Source organism: Anabrus simplex, chromosome 13 (assembly GCF_040414725.1).
Source record: "Anabrus simplex isolate iqAnaSimp1 chromosome 13, ASM4041472v1, whole genome shotgun sequence".
Classification (NCBI taxonomy): domain Eukaryota; kingdom Metazoa; phylum Arthropoda; class Insecta; order Orthoptera; family Tettigoniidae; genus Anabrus; species Anabrus simplex.
Genome location: NC_090277.1, coordinates 69,182,473 through 69,207,436, shown reverse-complemented (window position 1 = coordinate 69,207,436; position 24,964 = coordinate 69,182,473). Strand labels below are relative to the sequence as shown.

General features: G+C 38.7%; 1 protein-coding gene across 1 annotated transcript in view; it reads right to left on the bottom strand.

Annotated features, from left to right (window-relative positions):
* LOC136885087 (serine/threonine-protein kinase 40) overlaps positions 1–24,964 on the bottom strand; it is a gene marked incomplete at its 3' end in the record, with an annotated part of 40,133 nt that overhangs the window by 2,338 nt on the left and 12,831 nt on the right. Inside the window, 5 exon segments of the mRNA XM_068229988.1 lie at positions 2,003–2,132; positions 7,964–8,147; positions 11,742–11,972; positions 15,977–16,111; positions 22,043–22,191. Of these exon segments, the coding sequence (XP_068086089.1) occupies positions 2,003–2,132; positions 7,964–8,147; positions 11,742–11,972; positions 15,977–16,111; positions 22,043–22,191 (829 nt within the window).

Sequence of the window (24,964 nt, the reverse complement as noted above, 5' to 3'; positions counted from 1 at the left end):
GTAAGTTACACAGAAAATGGCTGGGCACAGGGGTTGAGCATTGTGATGAGCACCTGGTCCGCAATGTGTTAAGGCCACAGCCACTTGCTTCCCACTCCTGGGCCTATCCTATCGTCGCCATAAGACCTACCTGTGTTGGTACAACGTAAAAAAAAAACACACACACCCCACTACAGAACTATGGAAATTAAGGAGTAATGACAAAATATACTGGAACATAGGAAACATAACATAAACAATGCAGAAGAGGCGATCAATATTTTTTGGACATTTATACAAATTGGATGACAACAGAGTAACCAAACAGATCTTCAAATATATTTGGAACAAGAAGTCGTCAACAACAACAACAACAACAACAACAACTACTACTACTACTACTACTACCACCACCACCTGGATTCATGAAGTCAAGAAGGATTTGGAAAGAAACAATATAAGAGAAGCAGCAGCAACAGGAAGAGAGATTTTTAGAAAGAAAGGGTTAAAAATGGAAGGATTCCAAGGTTAAGAGGGAAAGAAAACAGGCTCAAAAGGGTCTGAGCAGAGGAAAAGGAGACATAGTGAAGAGATTGAAGAAGAAGAAGAGTCTCTACCGGGATGAACCTATCGTTTGCTGGTATCTACATCACCAACTCTACTCAGGCTTGAAACTGGGCTTGATTTAACATTTCAGGATCTATACAGTCTTCACTACCAGAATTTGCATCAGCGGAAAAACTACTAGAAATTTTAAGCAACATACACAACTGACAAATAATTTACCTTTACAATTCAAGTGGATTAAATCGTGGTTAACGCATGTTCACTTGATGAGCATTTTACTGGGGATTAGGGTCGTAATGATAATACAGTATTACCCCTCTTTTTTAAACTTATCAAGGGACCCAAGGAAATCCCGTGTAAACAGGGGAAAAGTGTAAATCATGGGACACATATGTAAAAATACTATGGAAAAGGATATAAATGTTACACAAATGCACTTACCTCAAATAAAGGTCCAGTGTAAAATAACTGTTGATACACTGCCTTTGTAATTCTGTTCATCCATTGACCATGAGAAGGGTACCGCAAAGTAGGGAAAATTCATGAATGTTTTAGAAAGTTTAGAAATTTATCTTGCTCAAAAAAAATTACTTTGAATTAAGTTTAAATGAAAGAAGTACAGAAGAGAACCCATTGTATATAACTAGCGTTTGATCATTTAAGGAAGAGAAAAAAACTTGAGATCTTAAATGTATTTAGGTATTCTCATTCATCAAAATATTAAAATTTTATGTAATGATAATTTTCATAATATTTCTCACTGGTTGTTTTATTCATTGACATGGTGAATTAGGATACAATACTTCTTTAAATTGTGGTTTAAACAAAAGATAGTGTTATATTGTTTTTTATTCCTTGATTTGACTTCACTGATAAAGGGAATGCATATTGTTCCTGAAACATGTATGATAGAATAAATAATTTTCAATCAATAAAAGTGTATTGATAAGGTGGACCCAACATTATCCATTTTAAACAGTTTCTTTCTTTAATAGATTTAGACAAGTCAATACAGGATCAAATAAAATACCTATTATGGTTAAGTTCATCAACAATGCATAAGAGTAGATGCGAGCCCTGCGGTCCTCACTAGGCCTAAACGACATGCACAAATGGAGAGAGGAGGGGGGGGGGGGGCAGACGGCGTGTGTGTACGAGTGTGGGAGCGGGAGTGAGTGTGAGAGGGAGAGGAAGAGCGAGTCTGAGGTTGTGTGCGTAAATAGTGGGAAGCATAAAATGTTGCAAATGTAACTTTGAGGATTTTAATACATTGCAAGCTTAGGGAATCTGAGGGAACCAACAAAAAATTTGTCAACGACACAAAAACGTAAAATGCGGGACCATAAAAGTGGGGTAATACTGTAATAGTTAAATGTAAGAAAGGGCCTACAGCCCTATGTCTACCACAAGTGAAGAAGTTACCTTTCACCGATTACATCAAACTGTGTTTACTCACTTAGGTATGGTATAGCGGGCAGCCTTGATCTTATTGAACAGTTGAGTGGGACTCGAATCGTAGAATGGAAACTGGCCGTACAGCATTGTGAAGAGCACCACCCCTAACGCCCACATGTCTGAGGGTTTACCTGTTCACAGAGAATGAATACATGTCGCACACTATGCAAGTACCAATTTCATGATCATTAAGCAAGGACAAAAGAACAAACAACTGTCAAATCAAGTCATATATTGGCACCTAAGAATGAAAACCTACTATGTCCTGTTTAACTAATTTTACAGGAAAAGCATAAATGTTTTTCTTTAGATTTCAAAGTTTCTCTCAATAGATTTATTGATAATTAGGTTGCATAACATCTCAGAAACATTAATGTATTGATGACTTATAAAATTAAAAGATAAGAGTTTCATAGTGTTCTGTATTGAAGTGAGTTCACTATTAAGTTGAAAGAAAATATATGATGGTTCAACCTTTCAATACTATTAAAATAAGAAATTAAGTTTTACATTCCTACTTAATTATAATTGGTACCAGTTTTGACCAGTATTCTGACAGAATTATTTAATTTTCATATTTTCTTTACATGTGCATCATCTTTTATACTTATTTGTGATTAGCTGAAATTTCAACACACAGTGCTCCCTAAAGTGTTTTAGTGCTTCACAAACAGCAACTGACGGAATTATTTAAACTTCACATTTTATTTACCTGTGCATTGTCTTTTATACATATTTGTGATCGGGTGATGATGACCAAGAATAATGGTCGAAACCGGTACCATATTATAATTAAGTAGGAATGTAAAATTTACATTTCTTATTTTAATACAGTAGTATTTAAAGGTTGAACCATCATTTATCTTCTTTCAACTTAACAGTGGACTTACAAAATGGCATTAACATGAAAAATCTTTGTATATAAACATGATAGCTATACAACATTTATTCAAATCATGTAGTAACAACCCAAGTAACAGTTGTAACGGTTCCAAACTCAAAGCTAATTCTACTTGTTGTGGCTTTTCACAACTTCGTGACTTCTAATTTCATGTTCAGATTGAAACGCTTTCCCTTAGATGCCGCTCTTATGATATATCAGCAATACAAATGACAACTCTGAGCAAGCCGTTCACTGCCACAAGAGAGCCAACAATACCAAACTTATTTAGTTCTTTTTCCTGGTTGAACTATGATGTTGTTTTCTGTCCATTCCATGTAGTTTGCAGACATTTCGATCACATTGCAGAAATATGCATTTGCACTTGTTCCTTTCCATTAGTTAGTTATACTGACCCGTTGAGTTCCTTTTCTCCTTTTGTCTGCCCTGTGTTTGTCGTCTTTGCCACCTGTAAACTACTCTTGTAGTTTGATAGCTGCCCCGAGTAGGGGTATTTCAGTCGGCTTGACAAAGAATACTGCAATGTATTCAATATGTCAGCAAACTGTATAGAATGTACAGAAAACAACATGATTCGACCAGTAAGAAGAACTGAATAACTCTACACACCGTAGAAGGTTCACATCTGTCAAACTTATTGACAGTTATAAGCGGCAGGTCAAATAAAATCAAGCAAAATGATACATGACATTCAGTATGGCACAGGAACCTATTAAAAAACTTCTGCAGTCATGGAAACCATGCTCATTTTAGTGAGAGTGTTACAGTAATATTACTTGTTTTAACCCTACATTAACCCTTGCCAAGTAGATACATTTTTGTTTGTGAGTGTAATTTTTTTTTTGTAAAAATATGTTTTATTCTTAATACACATGAAAATGCAAATATGTAAGCACACTAAGGTTTATTAAGTCATTCATACCTGATTCCAGGAGGTCAACTTGTAGGTATCCATTTTATCTTGAAAAAATAAATCCTTAACTGCTGGTTATAGTGCAAAAATGGCACAAGGCACAACACAAAGTAGTCCCGATTAAGATCACTAAACAAGTGAGCTGTAATTCACTTTCTAACGTACTTCATGATTCACAATGACTACTGCTATAAATATTGAAATGGCAAATTCACTAATAAACATGTACAGTAACACTCTAACTAGTATTTACTGTATGAGACAATTTTATACACATGATGTTGACTCTTCCCTGACAGTTTAGAAACTTTCACTTGTGTGATACATTTCAAAGCATGTACCAGGGCGTATAACTGGCTTTGCTGTGCAAGGGTTACAATAATAAATAGTCTCTTTTCTTACTTTTTGGGCCTTACATATAACGTAGGCCATAGAACCCTTTTTTCATAGTCTGTGTCTGCTCTGTCGCTTAGATTATTTTTGCACTTTCTTGCAACGACTTTACTTTCCTCGCTTCCCCGCTCATTATCATTCATTTCCGGGTATTCAACATCACTATTTAATAACTGTGACTCTATTTCACTCTCGTTTGAATATATTTCCGCGACATTATGTATAGAAAAGGCAAAACACGAACTTTCACAATGTCAACAAACTTACATGAAGTACACCAGCATAGAAACCGTGCTTCGGAACAAACAACACCTGCCTTTAAATTCCAAATCCCCGTGTTCAGCCTAAATAGAGGCACTGTCTATAAGCACCTGGCATCTATCGGCAATAGGAAATATACGGTTGTAAATGCACATAACTAAAAAGTCCAGATAAACACGTCTTTCGCTCGCGCGGGAATAGACGGGTTCCGGATAAAGATGTGTAACACTTGGCTAAGGTTAAACCACGTACAGTATTTAGTGTTATCAATTTGCTGTCATTATAGCATTAGTCTAGCTACATACTGCACTTGTTTCATCATGGTTCTATTACTGTTATATAGAAAAAGAAAGGAACATCAAAAAGGACACATAATAGGAAAACCTCAATGACATGTCAGTATGAGAACAGGCAGAAACAGAAAGAAAACACATAAGGACACAGGCAACTCCACATTTTCAAACATTGCCGCCTTCCACCAGTTTGTTTCTCTCCTTAATAATCCCAGTTCTTCTATACCAGTTACTTCTCAGCCCCAGCTTCCTCATGAGAATTCAACACTCATTGAGGGACCATCTTAACAGATCTTCAGTCTTGATGTGGGAAGTGTGGGATAAGAAGAAAGCCGGATAAACAAAAGAAAAGGGAAGTGAGGAAGGATAAAGATGAATATGGGCAGCATAGGACAAGCCCTGTGGTGTACGGGTAGTGTGCCTGCCTATTACCTGGAGGACCCGGGTTCAATTCCCAGCCAGGTCACGGATCTTTACCTGGATGTGAGGAATGGTTCAAGGTTCACTGAGTTTACGTGATTACAATTGAGGAGCTATCTGACGGTGAGATAACGGCCCCGGTCTAGAAAACCAAGAATAATGGCCAAGAGGATTCGTTGTGCCGACAACAAGATGATTGCTTGGTAGGTTAAAGCCCTTATGGGACTGTTGCACCATGGGGTTTGGTTTTGGTTTTACAGGTGGCAAAGGCGACGAACACAGGGCAAATACAAAAGGAGAAAAGGAACTCAACGGGTCAATATAACTAATGGGAAGGAACAAGTGCAAATGCATATTTCTTAATTTCTTCTGCACACTGTCCACATTTTTAGTGCACAGAAAGGTAGCTGGCATTGAGTGTAATAAAGAAGCACAGATTTCAGTGGTAGAGACACATTATGAGAATGAACAATGAAAGACCTGCCAGAAAATACTTTAACCTTACTGTCCAAGGCAGAAGACCAAGGGGAAGGCCAAGGAAATGCTACGGAGAGCGGTCTCAATGAGATGTCCTGGAAGACATGATGTGTGAAGACATGGCAACTGCTCATACACCACAGCCAGAAAACTGGAGCTGGAAAATGATGATGATAATAACGATGATGAAGAAGAAATGCAATGATATTTGGAAAAATGATTAGCTCAGTGGCTTAGTTGCTGGCTTCCCACCCAGAAGGCTCTGGTTCAAATCCTGGTCAATCCTGAGTTGAGACTAATCATCATCACCACCACCCATTTCCCTCATCCAGCTCCTGCTGGATTGGGATGTTTATGGCATCTTTCCATCTTCCTCTATTCAACCAACATTCTTCCTCCTTAAATGTGTTCCAATCGAGGTTTCTTCTAATTATACTATTCTTGATCATTTTCAGCCACCTTAGCCTGGGTCTCTGTTTTGCCCTTCCTTCTTCTATCCAGGTCTCCATCATCCGCTTCAGCATCCTTTCCTCTTCCATCCTCTTAACGTGACCAAATCATCTAAGTTCACCCCTCCCCATTGTGTCGAAAAGCTTTTCCACTTCAATTTCCTTCATGACTGCCTCATTTCTTACTCTGTCCTTTCTCGTCTTTCCTATCCCACTTCTTAAAAGTTTCACACTGGGCAAGTTGGCCATGTAGTTAGGGGCGCACAGCTGTGTGCTTGCATCCAGGAGAAGATAGTGGGTTTGAACCCCACTGTTGGCAGCCCTGAAGATGGTTTTCTGTGGTTTCCCATTTTCACACCAGGCCACAGCCACTTCCTTCCCACTTCTAGGCCTTTTCTCTTGCAACGTCACCATAAGACCATCTGTGCCGGTGCGACGTAAAGAAATTTAAAAAATTTTTACTGGCCTGGATTTAATTCTCGTGTCTTTTGGTCAGTGGTGCCAGAAAGGGCATCCGTCTTTAAACCCCCAGCAAAAGGCAAAATGAGCCTAGGTGCTTCCAACAACCCTAGAAATACCTGGAATAAGCCAAAGAAAGTTTTTTAATCCAGGACAGGTGGCGCTCGTTGGTGCAACGTGAGCGGTGGCGTGGGGTACTTTGTGCCCACTATGACTGAACTAGCTTTAATAACAAAATTACTCATTTTTATTCATCATCATCATCATCATCATCATCATCATCATCATCCTTCCAAGTATTGGGCCATGTGTCCCGTTATGGTGTTGCATTTTTCTTTTTGCAAGACTTGAAAGCAATCAAATGTCCTTTCAATGGGTTGCTAGTATATATCACTAGTATCATAATATTGAAGTATTAGATTTATTAACTCAATAGCATGGTATTTTATCGAAAATAAATGTATATATCCAATATTAATTAGCATCACAGCATACAAAATTAAAAACTTGCCATGCTTAGGAATAATTTTTATTAAACACATTATCTTGCATAATGCAGCTGACATGCTTAGATCCTGCTAACTACGTAATGCTATTCCTGCAGTATATCCCTGGGTGGTGGGGAAGGTTTCTTCCAAAATAATTACGCTACTAGAAATAATTATCCTCTTCATGACAATCCATATCTTGAGGTTCGTACAGTGACAATGTTGTGGGTTCAAGTACGTGAGTTTTTAGCAGGAGGAACTTTTGTCCAGTTTGTAACATCATCCTTTATTGTTGTGGTACAAAACCATTGATAAAGATGTAAATAATTGTCACTAGTATTTAATTCTTCATTAGCGCTGTGTCGCGTATCACTGTTAGAGTCTTCTAATAAAAACTAATACTTCTAATAAATTCATCCTCATTCTCAATAAAACTTCCTCCTCCTCCACAAACTGTAAAAGACATAACACACTTGCCTCATACCCTTGATAAATAGTTTCCGCGATAAGGGATTGACTGAATGAATTCCTAACATTGTCACAAAATAAGTCACTGGGTACACTCAACTCTGCTGCTGCTGTACTTTCTACAAACAGGACTGGTGGTGCGGGGTCTAACGAGACACTTCATTGCACCGCTTGACAATAATCCCTCTTTCTAAGAATGGACACCATTCACTACAACACTACTGACCTCAGACAAAAGGCAAGGAGTGTGGGGAGAGGTATGTGGCACCCAAGGTCTCAAGTTTAAAAATAAGTGCAATTGAACAAAATAAGTTTGCGCCACGTCACAAAATACCCTGCACCACTATTCCCGGGTTAATTGCATGCATATTTGAAGCATTTTTAGTGCATACTTATGACCCATACTGTATTTACATGCATTTCATCGTGAGGTGACTCACCCAGATACGGCTTGCCACAGAGTACATCCGGAGAGATGTATGCCGGAGATCCTCGCTGGTCTTTGAGCAGATCGTTCTCGCTGCCCAGATGCTTGCCCAGACAGAAATTAGTGATGGTGACGCGGTGAGTGCCGCGGTTAAGTACCAGGTTACCTAGCTTGAGATCACGATGAACAATATTCCTCTGTTGGGTGAGAACAACATAAATAGTATTAACCTACAAAAACAAGTGAAGAAATATACATATCATATCGAGACATGAATGGGATAAGTTGCCAACAGAAGGAGAAGACATTTATGAACTACAAGAAAAGGAAAGGAACAACTAAATGAGTTATATGTGATGTTCTCCTGTGGAGGTGCAAGGGTTTCAAGACCAGAAATAAAAGAAAACAACTGTACCTCAAAGCAATGAGGTTTAGTACACAGTATTTTACAAAATAGTAAACATTATTACATATAATTTTACAATAGGAACTTTTAATTGCGACCATTTTCATTGACATGGAGGCTCTTTAACATAAAAACTTGATGTGAAGAGGTGGCTGCAGGAGAAACTTGAATCTGAAAGCTGGATGACTGATAGGAAAGCTGTTCATAAAATAACGACAAGATGGCAGCAGCGAGCATTGAATCCTGTATCAATTCGGTGATGTGAACGGAATAAAATGAATCGCATGTCCCATCACTATACAGAACTGTGTTCAATGAAATGTGGTGCTAGCTATCGCTAGGCCGCGCAAGTAGCTGCTAGTTGTTCCCAACCGCAGCTTTATAAAAATCAGCTAGCGAGTCCATTATGGATAAAATATGGCGAAACACGATTTCCAAACCAAGTGGTGTAGTGGAAAGATGTTCTACACAAACTTTGGGGCACCAAACAGGATGTAATTCATAGAGACGAGCTGGTTGTATTGTGTTGTGTTGTACTCTACGACATGGCACGCTAAACCAGATCTCTTTTGGGCGTCTATGGCTAAGTTTTAATGAATTTTGTCGGGTAAACACTAAATGTGTCACTTGAGATCTTTCATACGCTGACATCGTATGACTTGGAGGGTTTCATGGAGTTTTTCTCGTACTATAAAAATAAAATATCTCTGTCCAGTTCGAACCCGTGGCATTGGGATCCAGAAATCGATACTCTACTACTGATCCATAGAGGGAGCTAAAAGTTAAATTACTTGAGTCATGAAAAGAACTTAGAATATGTTGTTTATACAAATAAAATACAAAATAAGGCGCTGCCTACTTCGATGAGACAAAAACCTGCACGGTTTACTTGGAAGGACACAACTTCAATTCCCCATCAGGCAGTCAAAAAATTTAGAAATGAGATTTTTCACTTGAGCCTGCATGGCTAAGGCAGCAACGCACTGGCCTCTCACCGCTGGGTTTCGAGGTTCAAATTCCAGTCACTCTATACGAGATTTGTGCTGGACAAAGTAGCCGACCCCGTGGTTTAGGGGTAGCATGTCTGCCTCTTACCCGGAGGCCCCGGGTTCAATTCCCGGCCAGGTCACGGATTTTTACCTGCATCTGAGGGCTGGTTCGAGGTCCACTCAGCCTACGTGATTACAATTGAGGAGCTATCTGATAGTGAGATAGCTACCCCGGTCTAGAAAGCCAAGGATAACGGCCGAGAGATCAGTTGTGCTGATCACACGTCACCTCTTAATTTGCAGGCCTGTGGGCTGAGCAGCGGTCGCTTGGTAGGCCATGGCCCTTTGGGGCTGTTGTGTCATGGGTTTTTTTTTTTTTTTTTTTTCCTGGACAATGTGGAAGGCGGGTGAGGTTTTTCTCCAGGTACTCTGGTTTTCCCTGTCATCTTTCATTCCAGCAACACTCTACATCTCTCAGTCAGAGGAGTGCGACAGGCTTTGGCAGCTGGCACAACTCCTATCCTCGCCGCTAGATGGGGGGATTAATTCATTCCATTCCTGACCCGACTGAATGACCGGAACAGGCTGTGAATTTTCATTGACACAAAGCGGACATAAAAAACGTCCACGATATCCCTTGCCTGTGGGAAGAAGTAGCAGAAAGGAGAACCCAGAGGGAGTATCAGACAGGCATTGCTCTCACCTACTTGTACCTGGCTTCTCAGTGTCCTCTTTCCTATCAAGCTTCCATGATCAACTCTTGTTCTCTTCTGACCCTAACAGTTTGCGAACCCTAGGGAGTCTTTCATTTTCACCCCCTTCAAGGTCCTTCCGATACTTTCATTCTTTGAAGGGTCAGACTTCTTCCAGTTTTTCCTCCGAGAAGTATCCCGCCTCCAGTTTGTCCAGCACAAATCTCACTTGGAGTAACCAGGATTTGAATTACGGAACCAGCGATGAGAGGTGCCTGAGCCATGGAGGCTCTAAAGGGAACTGAGGCAACAGCACATGGTGTTCCAAAGCAGTCACCCATCCAAGTACTGACTACTCCCAATGTTGCTTAACTGCAGCGATCAGGCGGAACCGGTGTATTCACCCTGGCATGGCCTTCAACTGACAACATTTATCATTTGTTTATGACCCGGTTTCAAGATCTAGACAAAACTTGTCACAGTTAATGGTATGCATTTGAAAAAAGTGAACCGTGTTCAGTTTAGTAAAACTTGGGTAATTCACTGTGATACCAACACCACGTATCGACGGTGTAACTTGTATATATCTACACAAGCAGAGTGAAGGGTATCGTCATTTCTATTGCGATTGTGCGGAACGATGAGTATAAATGGCAATTTATCAGCAAATTTCTTTCTTGTAGTGTTAATATTAGGGAGAACATCACAGTTTGTTTCATAATAGGGTTCAGTTTATGTTGTCAATTAAGGAGTGCATCAGTGTGGATTGCTAAAGAATACTGCGAGTTACAATACCTCACAGTCAGTGTGGAGAAGTCATGTTGGATAGCTAAACTCATCCTAAAGTAAGGCCCAAAGGAAATTTACCAAAACACAGTAGCACGTACACATCCTGAGGGATGAGAAATCGAGGGATCCATTTTGAAAAACTGAAAAGTATGGTGAGAAGTTCAGCGCAGAGAAAAGCAGGACCTTGGTGATAACAATATGAGAAAGACAAGGGAAAGGCAATGTGAAAATTTATGGTCAAAGCCTTGAAAGTGTTGACAGTTTCAAATCCCTAGGGAGTGAATTAATGCAGAGTACAAAGGTGGCCATGGAGATTAGCAAGAGGGTGGAACAGGGCTATGCCTTCTACCAGAGTGTAAGAAACCTTGTCTGGAATAAGGAAGTGTAAAGAGATAATGTACACAATGTATTATGCATCCAGTTTGACTTATGCGGCTGAGACCTGGACTATGACAAGTAGGGACGAGAATAGAATTCAAGCCAGCGAAATGAAATACCTAAGAAATATAATAAGAAAGACAGAATGAGAAACAAAGATGTGAGAAAGGAGGTCGGAATGGAAAGCTTAAATGAGAGAATTGACAGGAGTACACTAAGATGGTTTGGGTATGTAAAGAGGATGGAGAAGGAAAGAATTCCAAAACAGATGAAGGAGATGAAGTTCAAGGGAAAGAGACTGAGAGGGAGACATAGAACAAGGCGGATCGATTCAATAAAGAGGAGTGCAAGAAGAAGAAACATGGACTGCGACAAAGTGATGGAAGAGGAATGGTGGAAGGAGAGAGGAAGGTGGAGAAGTGCCATGAACGCCCTGACCTGGCAGGAGCTGGCTAAAGCGAAAGGATGAGGATGATGATGATGATGTGCAACCACTGACACATCAAGAAAATAACAATGAGAATAGAATCATCTCACCTTGTGAAGACTTTCCACAATGCGCACGGTGTCGTAGAAGATGATGACCGTCTCAAGTTCGGACAGCTTCTTCTCCCTAATTACGTAATGCTGCAGGTTGATGAGATCGGCATTACGCGAGCAGAAGTCGTGAGCACACAGGCAGTCAAGAACCAGACAGAGTCTATGCTTCACACGACCAGTGTACACCAACCGCCCGTCTGGACACTGTCGCTCTTCCAAGGCACAATCCTGACAGAACATTCACTAAATATACAGGATGACTAGGTAAACAGACACAAAATAAGAGGTTGAAAACATACAGCTGAACCTGAGTTATAATGTACATCAAGGTGAAGAACAGATTTTACATATAACTAAGAATTATTTACAAATCAGGTCATATAAAGATTAAAATAATGTTCTCTATTTTCTATGTTTGTTGCCTGAAGTCCTAAGTCAACTTAAAGACATCATATTATGACAAGAAGATCATAACCATAATTTTTGTTATTATATTTATTTTAATTTTATAATTATTCCTGCAACATTGTCTTTGTGTGGTATAAATATGTTTTAGTTATCAAATAATTCATCCACTGACTACAATTCAAAACATGATGATGAAGAATGAATTAATATGAATTTTAAATAACCAGCAGATCGAACAGTGTAGGCAACGTGCGTCAAGATGAGAATGAAATGATGAAGACGACACATACCCCCAATGATGGTTAAAATTCCTGCCCCTGCCGGGAATCAAACCCGGGGCCCCAGTGGCCAAAGGCCAGCACGCTAACCATTCAGCCATGGAGTCGGACTTTCACACATAACACACTGGAAACCCTTCTCAAGCATTCCAGCCAAACTGGATTCTTCTTGAGATTAAACTTTTGAGATTGCCATTGTTGTTTATGGTACAGCCAAGGTATTTAAAAAAATTTAGTGCAAAAAGAAGTAACAATATGCTTTAAACAAGGACGACGGCACTACATAAAACGTTTGCAGACTACAGAACAAAGTTACAGCTAGTAAATTTCATTTTGGGTTTGGTATTGATGCATGTTGATGAGACTCAATTCTTTAAAATAATTTATTAAACAAGTTCCACCTACTGATCGTAATTAGTACATTAAAAATTCATTTAAAATTTCTAGCACATGTCTCAGTCTTTTGTGGCCACCTTGAGCTAAAGCCAAGATCATTTGGGTCACTTGGAAAACTGATATGTTATGAAAAAATTACACATTAAAACATACATACAGTCGAAACTGGTTAAGACGCACTTCTCTAGCACATTTCCCTGGTTATTACGTCATTATTCCTAAGTCCCAGTCCATGTCCTATTAAATACATGCTAAAGAAACCTGGATAGTACATTTACATCACTCCTTAGTTCATTCGCAATACCCACCATGAGAAATTTAAATTAGTGTTCCCGGCCACACTACACGCAGGACGGGCCAGCGACAACTGGCCAGAGTAAGGATTTTTTATTATTATTTACATTTTATGGCCTTCATTGGACCACTCTAGCCAACTTTATACAAAGAATTTTTCAGTTTCCTGTCAGCCCAGTACTTCTTCATTCTCTCTGATCTTATCCTTCTTTCTTCATCGGAAATCACCCTTCCTATTGTCTGTTTCTTGATTCTGATTTGCAGTCTGGTTTGTTTGTCTGTGAGTTTCTCGATTTTGTCGGTTTTGTTTCTTAGGTCTTCCACTGTAATTTGTAGTTCATCCATATCTTCCTTGATTTCTGTAATCCACTTAATGCTGCACTTACTATTCCATAATTTTTCTATTATTTTCCTGATGATCCTGTTCTCTGGTGTCCTGATTAGATGTCCAAAAAATGAAATGCGTTTCTTCCTGATTGTGCTCATTACTGGTTCTATTGCCTTGTAGACTGTTTCATTAGAAGCTACTCTCCAGTGTCCATCTTTTTGGTATGATTTGTTGATGCACGTTCTAATGATTCTTCTCTCTATCTTGAGTATTTTGTCTATTTGTGCAGTGTGAGTTGTTTTCAAGATGGTTTCGCTTGCGTATGTTATTTCTGGTTGAGTGACTGTTTTGTAATGTTTTAATTTTGTTGCTATTGACAGGCCCTTTTCGTTGTAGGTATTCTTGGTGAAATATTGTGCTCTGGTCAGTTTATTTATTCTGTTATGCCATGCTGGCTTTTCATTGAGGTTATATGTTATGATTTCTCCCAGATATTTAAATTTATCTACAATTTTGATTTCTTGGTTTCCTGTGGCAATTTTGTTTATGAATGGTGGATCAGTAAAAATGATTACTCTCTTTTCAAAAGATATTCCAAGACCAATTTTCTGTGCTATTTCCTGCAGTGATATAACTTGTCTGGTTTCCTGAATATTGTTGGACAAGAGAGCAAGGTCATCGGCAAAACCTAGGCAATTTAAACTTATGTTGTCTTTGGGTCTTCCAATTCGGATGTTCTTTGGGTTACTCTTGTACCATTCCCTCATTATATATTTCAAGGCATAATTGAACAGCAGTAGTGACAAGCAATCTCCTTGTCTTAAGCCTGTTTTTATGATGAATGGCTCAGAGAATTCCCCTCTGAACTTGACTTTTGATTTAATGTTGGTTAAGGTGAGTTCAATCAATTTGATTAATTTTGTATGGAGGCCAAAATTTCTTAAAATTTTCAACACTGAAGGTCTATGGATACAGTCGTAAGCTTTTTTTAAAGTCCTCGAAGGTTATTGCAAGAGGTTTGTTTTGCTTCTTATTATATGCTATAACTAATTTTAAAGTGATGATTTGTTCTGCACAGCTTCTCCACGGTCTGAAGCCTCCTTGGTATTCACCTAATTCTTCCTCTAGTTGCTCTAGTAACAACTAACAACGTACGTAAATTAGGCCAACTGTACTATGTATGCAGCTGACATGTTGGTGCTTAATTTTACGTTCGTAAGTGAACAACGCAATAAATTAGGCCTTTTGTACTCATGCATAGTGGTTTGCAGGACATTCAGTTATGGAGAAGAAAGCTAGACAGTTTATACGTGATGAAAAATTCATCATCATCATCATCATCGGTTTGCCCTTCCAGCGAGCCGGGTAGGGTGTTTGAAAACGAGCGTCTTCCAAAGTTGCCTATTCAAAAACATTTCGTTGTCCAAGACAGATTCCCAATTCCATCCTCTTCTCTCCACGTCTTCCCTCAGTTGGTCCATCCATCTTCTTCTCGGTCTTCCAGCTGGTCTTCTACCTGTTATTCTCTTTTCCAAATAAGCACATGGTAACCTTGTGCTATTCATTCGTTTAACATGCCCAAACCATTTAAGTCTAGATGACCTAAGTCTTTCCTCCATCGATTCATTTAGACCTAGGTTAGATCGGATCTCATCATTTTTCACATGATCAAGTCGGGTCTTTTGGAGGGCAGTTCTAAGAAATTTCATTTCACAGGCTTGAATCCTACTATAATCCTTTGATGTTAGTGTGCAGGTTTCCAGAGAATATGTAAGGATAGGAATGAAATATGACTTGTACAGGGTCATTTTTGTTCTTTGTGGGACTTTCTGATCCCATAGTAGGTGTCTAACGATGCTGTAAAAGTTACAGTTTATTGAGAAAGTGGACGCTAATCCACACATGAAACGTGCAAATCGCCCAGATGTAAGACCTTCCTATGACAACTGTAAACATAAGTGCGACGTGTATAGTTTGTGTTTCTAAGAACATTTTTCCTTAATTTTTTACTGTGTTGAGTGTTCTTAAAATGTATTATTTCTTTATTTATTTCATTAATTACAATTGTTTCTTTGTTTTTATGGTAATTATTTTTACGTTCAAATCTAACCTTAAATTTAACAGCAAAATTGCTTTTAATTTTTTAGTATGTTCCCTCTTTATGACATTATTTTTTTCAGTCCCCATAAAAACATCCTAACCAGTTTTGACTGTATTAAAAATGCACATAATTACAAATTAAAATAAAGTGCCACCTTTAAGACGTTGCTTGATGTTTGGTGGCTTGTTCACATCAGTTTTAATTTTATTTCACCAAAGAATATATTAGAACATTTTCTAAGTGTCCAAACAATTTTGATTTTAGCTGAAAATGGCCACAAAAAAGGCAGAAACATGTCCCAGAAATTTAAAATTAATTTTTAATATACTGTAATCATTACGATCAAGAACAGAATAGATGGAACTGTTTAATAAATTCTTTTATAGAACTGTGCCTCACCAAATACAGAACAAAGGTTAAAACATACCTTAAAGAAGCCATGATGGTGTATGATGCCATCTTGATTGTGTAACAAGGAGAGCAGTGAATACTCTGTGTGCAGGAGCATTTTACCTTGACGATCATCTTGTGTTTCCTCTTCTGGATCTTTCAAAGTGAGGATCTGAAACAAAGTGGTGAATATGTAAAACAAAACCTTCCTCAACTTGCAGATAAAAGGAAATGGGGGTGATGGTAGTTTATTTATTTATTTATTTATTTATTTATTTATTTATTTGTTTGTTTGTTCGTTCATTCATTCATTCATTTATTTATTAATTAATTTATTAATTTATTTATTGATTCATTCATTCATTCATTGAATGCAAATATACAGACATTCATCCAATTACAATATTTGCTCATAAATCATAAATCTGGATTGAAGGACATCAAGGATTAACCCATTCTAGCCTGGGCCTTAATATCCCCAACAAACTTTCTGGAGTGGGCATTTTGAAGGATATTTAAAACATTTTATCTCTGTACCTGTATGAGATATTTGCATGATTCTTTTTTCTTTGTGCTTGTTTGAGCATCTAGTTTTGAGAAATACTGTTTGTATTATGTCAACCATCACTTGAGATTTTAAAATTGTTTATATATTATACCATGTTTTACGAATGGAAAAAAGGTCTGACGGATAACTAAGCAGGTAGGCCTACAGTTTTCTGAAACACTGTTATATTTACCCTATTTTGCTAATATAAAATGTGCATTGCAATTACAAAACAACAATAATGAGTACGATAAAAAAAATTCAATAATAACAGTAATAATTACAATAATGAAAATAGAAGCTCTTATGACATTTTATTTGAATTGATAAATTTTGTCAAAAGTTACTCAAATGTAGAAATATTGTTCCATTTACCACAAAAGACTTCTGAGAAAGAGAAAATACAGTCTTCTAAACAGACAACTTTACTAATATGTAGATGATCTTACGTATTCATGCAAATTTGAAATACACGGGAACATGCACTAGGCCATAAAACGAACTCCAATCATAATGAAATGTAAGAAGTTGTTTCGAATTCATATGTCAATAATGTGTTCATTTGCGCATGAACTTAAAATATATCATAAAATATTGAAAATATCAGTTTCGTCAAGCACATGTTTGCCGCTAGAAGCCATGTATTAGAGCTCACTGAGTGACAACATCTACTGATGCATGTTGATCGAAAACATCGTAAATTCTCTGACTTAGACATATAATACTGCCATCTGCTTAAATACTCTCGTAACTAATACATGAAGAAACACGATGAAATCACCAGAATGCGTGCATAGCTCGTTCTCGCAGTTAGACCGGAAAGAGTTAATGGTAGGACTATTCCTTGATTCATTGGAATTTTTGAAAACAGTTTGGTTTAGTGTAAGAAAAGACCTAATGGCCTTAACTAACTCAATAAAGATATTTAATTTAGATGTTCCAGAACTGCAAACTATTTCTTTATTAGCTTTATTTCATTGTTCAGAAATCACTGCTACATGCTATAACTCTTGTAATTTAACCCTAGAACTGGCAATGTTAAATCTTGTGGCAGCTTTCACTTGTCTAAATAAAATAAATGAAACAAATGAAATGAAATAAATCTACAAAGTTTTATGTATCTATGTAAAGCGAATACACTGAGGATTGTCGTGGTGATGCGGATTTACATAAATGTTTTGACCAGAAAAATCTACAAGCAGTCTGTTCAAAAAGTGTAATTCCTAAATTCAAAATAGTAATAAAACTTCTGATCATATGTACACAAAACTGGAACATGTCAGAAACAAACTGAGATATACGGATTGTCAATAATGTAACTGTAATGCACTAGCAAAAGTTTCATCAATCTGAGATGTATATTCTTGAAAATATTAGGGAAAATATATTGACATGCAATCGTTTGGAGGCGTGACCTTAGACCACACTGTTATGATAGGTTGGTTTATGGGAGGTTCGTCATCACTTTCCCATATTGATGCAAAGAAACAGCCATTAAACATTCCAAATCTGACTCTGAAACTGTCAGTTCATTGTCACTAACCTCAAAGTCAGATGCGTCACTTTCATCTTCCAACAAATTTCGCACTACTTCATTACTCACTTTCCGTAATGAAGTGAAGATGCCATATTTAGAAACACACTGTACAAAAAATGTATATACTCAATCAAATAACAATTTATATATAAAGAAGTAATTTACACACGCCAAATGCAACATTACTAAATAAAATTAAATAGAATAGCAAAGCGGAGCCCGTGAAGGTCTGTTTACAAACACTAAATGGTGCTCAAAACATATTGGCGGAAAACTGCACTCATTTATTTCTGTAAAACTGCGCCCAAAGAGGTGGTAAATATGAATGAAACTGAACTCGTGGCTGTTGTGGACATTGAGAACAACAAGAAGTAGACTGCCATGACATCTGTTGAAGAAATGAAGAAATTGCGAGAAGAAATATGAACATGTCGAATATATTCGACAGTTGACAGTTCTAGGGTTAAGGACGTGATAAGAATAATGTGATCAAACAAAATTATAAATGTAAGCCACATTTCATTGTTTTTGTTATAATTTGTCCATTGTAGCAACCTTCAACTGAGGGAAGTTTTGTAAATAATAAAGAAATACAAAAAACAAAAATACAATAACAAACTGGTAACAAAAGGAAAATTCTGAAATAAATAAAATTTCCTCCTCTGCAAACCATGTGACCTTGCCACGGTGGGGAGGCTTGCGTGTCCCAATGATGCAGATAGCCGAGCCGCAAGTGCAACCATATCGGATGGGTATCTGTTGAGAGACCAGACTAACGAATGGTTCATCGAAAGGGGGGTAGCAGCCTTTCGGTAGTTGCAAGGGCGGCAGTCTAGATGATTGACTGATACGGCCTTGTAATAATACTCAACGTGGCTTAGCTGTGTTGATACTGCTACACGGCTGAAAGCAACCGGAAACTACAGCCGTAACTAACTCCCAAGGACATGCAGCTCTCTCTGTATGAATGATGTATTGATGATGGCTTCCTCCCGGGTAAAATATTCCGGAGGTAAACTAGTCCCCCCTTCGGATCTCCGTGTGGGGACTACACAAGAGGGGGCGATCATCAGGAAGATGGATACTGACATTCTGCGAGTCGGAGCGTGGAATGTTAGAAGTTTGAATCGTTGTGGTAGGTTAGAGAATCTGAAAAGGGAGATGGATAGGCTAAAATTAGATGTAATTGGTATAAGTGAAGTACATTGCCAGGATGAACAAGATTTTTGGTCAGGCGACTACCGAATTATCAACACAAAATCAAACAGGGGAAATGCAGGAGTTGGTTTAATAATGAATAAGAAAATAGGGCAGCGGGTAAGCTACTACGACCAGCATAGTGAAAGAATTATTGTCGTCAAGATAGACACCAAACCAATGCCCACCACAATAGTGCAGGTCTATATGCCTACTAGTTCAGCGGATGATGAAGAAATCGAGAGGATATATGAGGAGATAGAAGATTTAATACAATATGTAAAAGGTGACGAGAATCTAATTGTGATGGGAGACTGGAATGCAGTGGTAGGCCAAGGAAGAGAAGGTAGTACAGTAGGAGAATTTGGATTGGGACAAAGGAACGAAAGAGGAAGTCGGGTGATTGAATTCTGCACTGATCATAATTTAGTCCTTGCCAATACTTGGTTCAAACACCGCAAACGGCGGCTGTATACGTGGACGAGACCTGGAGACACTGGAAGGTATCAAATAGACTTCATTATGATTAGGCAGAGATTCAGAAACCAGGTGTTGGATTGCAAAACTTTCCCAGGAGCAGATGTGGACTCTGACCACAACTTGTTGGTCATGAAATGCCATCTGAAGTGGAAGAAATTTAAGAAAGGAAAGTATGCAAAAAGATGGGATCCAGACAAGTTGAAAGAAAAGAGTGTGAGGGATTGTTTCAAGGAACATGTTGCACAAGGACTAAATGAAAAGCCTGAAGGAAACACTATAGAGGAAGAGTGGAGAGTCATGAAAAATGAAGTCAGTAGGGCTGCTGAAGAAATGTTAGGAAGGAAGAAAAGATCAACTAAGAATCAGTGGATAACCCAGCAGATACTAGACCTGATTGATGAACGACGAAATTACAAGAATGCTAGAAATGAAGAGGGCAGAAAAGAATACAGGCGATTAAAGAATCAAGTGGATAGAAAGTGCAAGGTAGCTAAGGAAGAATGGCTTGAAGGAGAAGTGCAAGGATGTCGAAGGTTGTATGGTCCTAGGAAAGGTCGATGCTGCATACAGGAAAATCAAGGAAACCTTTGGAGAAAGGAAATCTAGGTGTATGAATAGTAAGAGCTCAGATGGAAAGCCACTTCTAGGGAAAGAAGACAAAGCAGAAAGATGGCAGGAGCATATCCAACAGCTGTAGATAATTTGGTTCTGGAACATGAAGAGGCTGTTGATGCTGATGAAATGGGAGACCCAATTTTGAGGTCAGAGTTTGACAGAGCTGTGAGTGACCTAAATAGGAACAAGGCACCTGGAATTGATTACATTCCCTCTGAATTACTGACTGCCTTAGGAGAAACCAGCATGGCAAGGTTATTCCATTTAGTGTGCAAGATGTATGAGACAGGAGAAGTCCCATCTGATTTTCGGCAGAATGATGTTATACCTATTCCCAAGAAAGCCGGTGCTGACAGGTGTGAAAACTACCGCACCATTAGTTTAGTATCTCATGCCTGCAAAATTTTAACACGTATTATTTACAGAAGAATGGAAAAACAAGTTGAAGCTGAGTTGGGAGAAGATCAGAAGAAACGTAGGGACACGTGAAGCAATCCTGACTTTACGTCTGATCTTAGAGGATCGAATCAAGAAGGACAAGCCCACGTACATGGCATTCGTAGATCTAGAAAAGGCATTCGATAATGTTGATTGGACCAAGCTATTTATGATTCTGGAGATGATAGGGATCAGATACCGAGAACGAAGAATTATCTACAATCTGTATAAAAATCAGTCTGCAGTGATAAGAATCGAGGGCTTTGAAAAAGAAGCAGCAATCCAGAAAGGAGTGAGGCAAGGCTGCAGTTTGTCCCCTCTCCTTTTCAATGTTTACATAGAACAGGCAGTAAAGGAAATCAAAGAGAAATTTGGAAATGGAATCACACTCCAAGGAGAGGAAATCAAAACCTTGAGATTTGCCGATGATATTGTTATTTTATCTGAGACTGCAGAAGATCTCGAGAAGTTGCTGAATTGTATGGATGAAGTCTTGGGTAAGGAGTACAAGATGAAAATAAATAAGTCCAAAACAATGGAGTGCAGTCGAACGAAGGCAGGTGATGTAGGAAATATTAGATTAGGAAATGAAGTCTTAAAGGAAGTAGATGAATATTGTTACTTGGGTAGTAAAATAACTAACGATGGCAGAAGTAAGGAGGACATAAAATGCAGACTAGCACAAGCAAGGAAGAGCTTTCTTAAGAAAAGAAATTTGCTCACTTCAAACATTGATATCGGAATTAGAAAGATGTTTTTGAAGACTTTCGTGTGGAGCGTGGCATTGTATGGAAGTGAAACATGGACGATAACTAGCTCAGAAAGAAAGAGAATAGAAGCTTTTGAAATGTGGTGTTACAGAAGAATGCTGAAGGTGAGATGGATAGATCGAATCACGAATGAAGAGATACTGAATCGAATTGGTGAGAGGAGATCGATTTGGCTAAATTTGACAAGAAGAAGAGATAGGATGATAGGACACATCTTAAGACACCCAGGAGTTGTTCAGTTGGTTTTTGAAGGAAGTGTAGGTGGTAAGAACGGTAGGGTTAGACCAAGGTATGAATATGACAAGCAGATTAGGGCAGAGGTAGGATGCAATAGTTACGTAGAAATGAAAAGTTTAGCACAGGATAGGGTGGCATGTAGGGCTGCATCAAACCAGTCTATGGACTGATGACTCAAACAACAACAAATAAAATTCAGTTCATTCAGTATTCTTGTCAAATGTATGAAGTGAGAGCTAGACAAAGAGGATGGAAAAGGAAAGTAAAGAGCAGTACACTTACCTTCAAAGTATAAAATTCATCAGTGCTCTCCTTCCTGGCCAGGCACTGCACAATACTTCTAACAGGAGAGCTACCTAGTGTCGGGCCTAGTAGATATGGCCCTGCTCTTTTGATCACCTTCGTCTCTACAGGAGTTCCTTCACCTGGAACTAAACACGACAGTCAACTCTCAATTATCCGTGCTAATGCCTGATATCAACCGCATGGATAAACAAAACAATTACAATTTGCTTTACGCTGTACCAACATAGATAGGTCTTTGGCGACTAGGGGATAGGAGTGGAAACGAAGCGACTGTGGCCTGGGGAAATCTGTACACAGGTGAATATAATTTTTCACCACTAGCTTAGTGTGTAAGATTCATGATACAGGAGAAATGCCATCTGATTTTTGGCAGAATGGTGTTATAGCCTACCTATTTCCAAGAAAGCCAGTGCTGACAAGTTTGAAAACTACCGCACCATTAGTTTAGTATCACACGGCTGCAAAATTTTAACATGTATTATTTACAGGAGAATGGCAAGACAAGATGAAACTGAGTTGGGAGAAGATCAGTTTAGCTTCAGAAAAAATGTGGAAACACGCGAAGCAATCCTGACTTTACGTTTGATATTAGAGGACCGAATTAAGAAAAACAAGCCCACGTACATGGTGTTTGTAGATCCAGAAAAAGCATTCGATAATGCTGATTGGACCAAGCTGTTTGAGATTCTCAAGGTAATCGGGATCAGATACTGAGAAAGGAGAATTATCTACAATCTGCACAAAAATCAGTCTGCAGTGATCAGAATCGAGGGCTTTGAAAAAGAGGCAACAATTCAGAAAGGAGTGAGGCAAGGCTGAAGTTTGTCCCCTCTCCTTTTCAATGTTTACAAAGAACAAGCAATAAAGGAAATCAAAGAGGAATTTGGAAAGGGAATCAAAGTCCAAGGGAAGGAAATCAAAACCCTGAAATTTGCTATGATATTGTTATTTTATCTGACTCTGCAAAAGATCTAGAGAAATTGCTGAATGGTATGGACAGTTTGGGGAAGGATCACAAGATGAAAATAAATAAGTCCATAGAACAAATGTAATGGAGTGCGGTCGAGCGAGGTCGGGTGATGCAGGAAATATTAGATTAGAAAAAATGAGGGAAGTGTAGGTGGTAAGAACGGTTGGGGTAGACCAAGGAACGAATATGACAAGCAGATTAGAGCAGATGTAGTAGTTATGTAGAAATGAAAAGGTTAGCACAGGATAGGGTGTTACAGAGGGCTGCATCAAACCAGTCTATGGACTGATGACTCAAACAACAACAGCTTAGGAGATTTTTATTGTGTTGTAGTTAGTGATGATATCTATCTGTACTGACTTCTGGAAGTGACATCACCCTGTATAATTCTCAGGCAATGGCAGTGGCTACTGCGCCAGTGGTCACACGATTTACAATATTATGTTATAAAATTAAACATATTTCGGGGGGGGGGGGGGGGGTGCTCGGCCTTGACAATGAACACACCACTCTCTCAGATGTTATGCGGCCAAGATCATCTAAAACCAAATTGATCATAAAAAGAAAGGAAAATTGAAAGGATCACAACAGGAAAAACACAATGACAGGTCCGAGTGGAAAAAGGGAGAAACAGAAAGAAAACACAGAAGGACAAGGACAATCTCCACATCTTCATATGCCGGGTGCTGTCTCCTCATCAATCCAAGACCTACTCCAATCCTCAGACCTCAAGGGTCTGTCAAACAGGAAGCGGATTGTGCATGCGGACTGGTCGCTTTCATCCGTGCAGACTCTGTACACTGTGATATTACATCATCCTGGTAGCTGCCCCTGTGGATCAGTGGTGGAGTGTCGGCCTCCGGATCCCAAGATAGCGGGTTCAAACCCGGCAGAGGCAGTCAAAAGTTTTGAAGGACGGAAAAAACTCCATTTGACATTCCACGTCGTATAGTGTCGGCTTGTAAAAGATCTCTGGTGACACATTTGGTTTTGAACTGACAAAATTAATTAAATCTCAGCCATAGACACCCAAGAGAGCTTCGGTCTACACAGTCTGCCATCTAGTGGGCCTAGAGTAAAACGGAACGTCAAAATTGATAAGAAGACAGCCTGATGTCATCAAATTGAAATGTCTGCACATGGTAGTTGAGGCCATATTATTTTTATTTTTTTTTATTTTTTTTTTTTTGCTAGGGGCTTTACGTCGCACCGACACAGATAGGTCTTATGGCAACGATAGGATAGGAAAGGCCTAGGAGTTGGAAGGAAGCGGCCGTGGCCTTAATTAAGGTACAGCCCCAGCATTTGCCTGGTGTGAAAATGGGAAACCACGGAAAACCATCTTCAGGGCTGCCGATAGTGGGATTCGAACCTACTATCTCCCGGATGCAAGCTCACAGCCATATTATTATTATTATTATTATTTTTTTTTTTTTTTTTTTTGCTAGGGGCTTTACGTCGCTCCGACACAGATAGGTCTTATGGCGACGATGGGATGGGAAAGGCCTAGGAGTTGGAAGGAAGCGGCCGTGGCCTTAATTAAGGTACAGCCCCAGCATTTGCCTGGTGTGAAAATGGGAAACCACGGAAAACCATCTTCAGGGCTGCCGATAGTGGGATTCGAACCTACTATCTCCCGGATGCAAGCTCACAGCCGCTATTATTATTATTATTATTATTATTATTATTATTATTATTATTATTATTATTATTATTATTATTATTATTATTATTATTATATATAAGAACATTATAAGAAATCTTTCTCATTAAGATACTTTTATGGTGTAATTTTTTAGCCAAAACAACAATCTATGGTACAGAAGGTTCAACAGCTATGTACTATTCTCAAAATATATGTAACATTAGAATTTACGGGATAATCTCACATGTTGTGTAAATAATTCAGGGCCCTGACCTAAATTTTA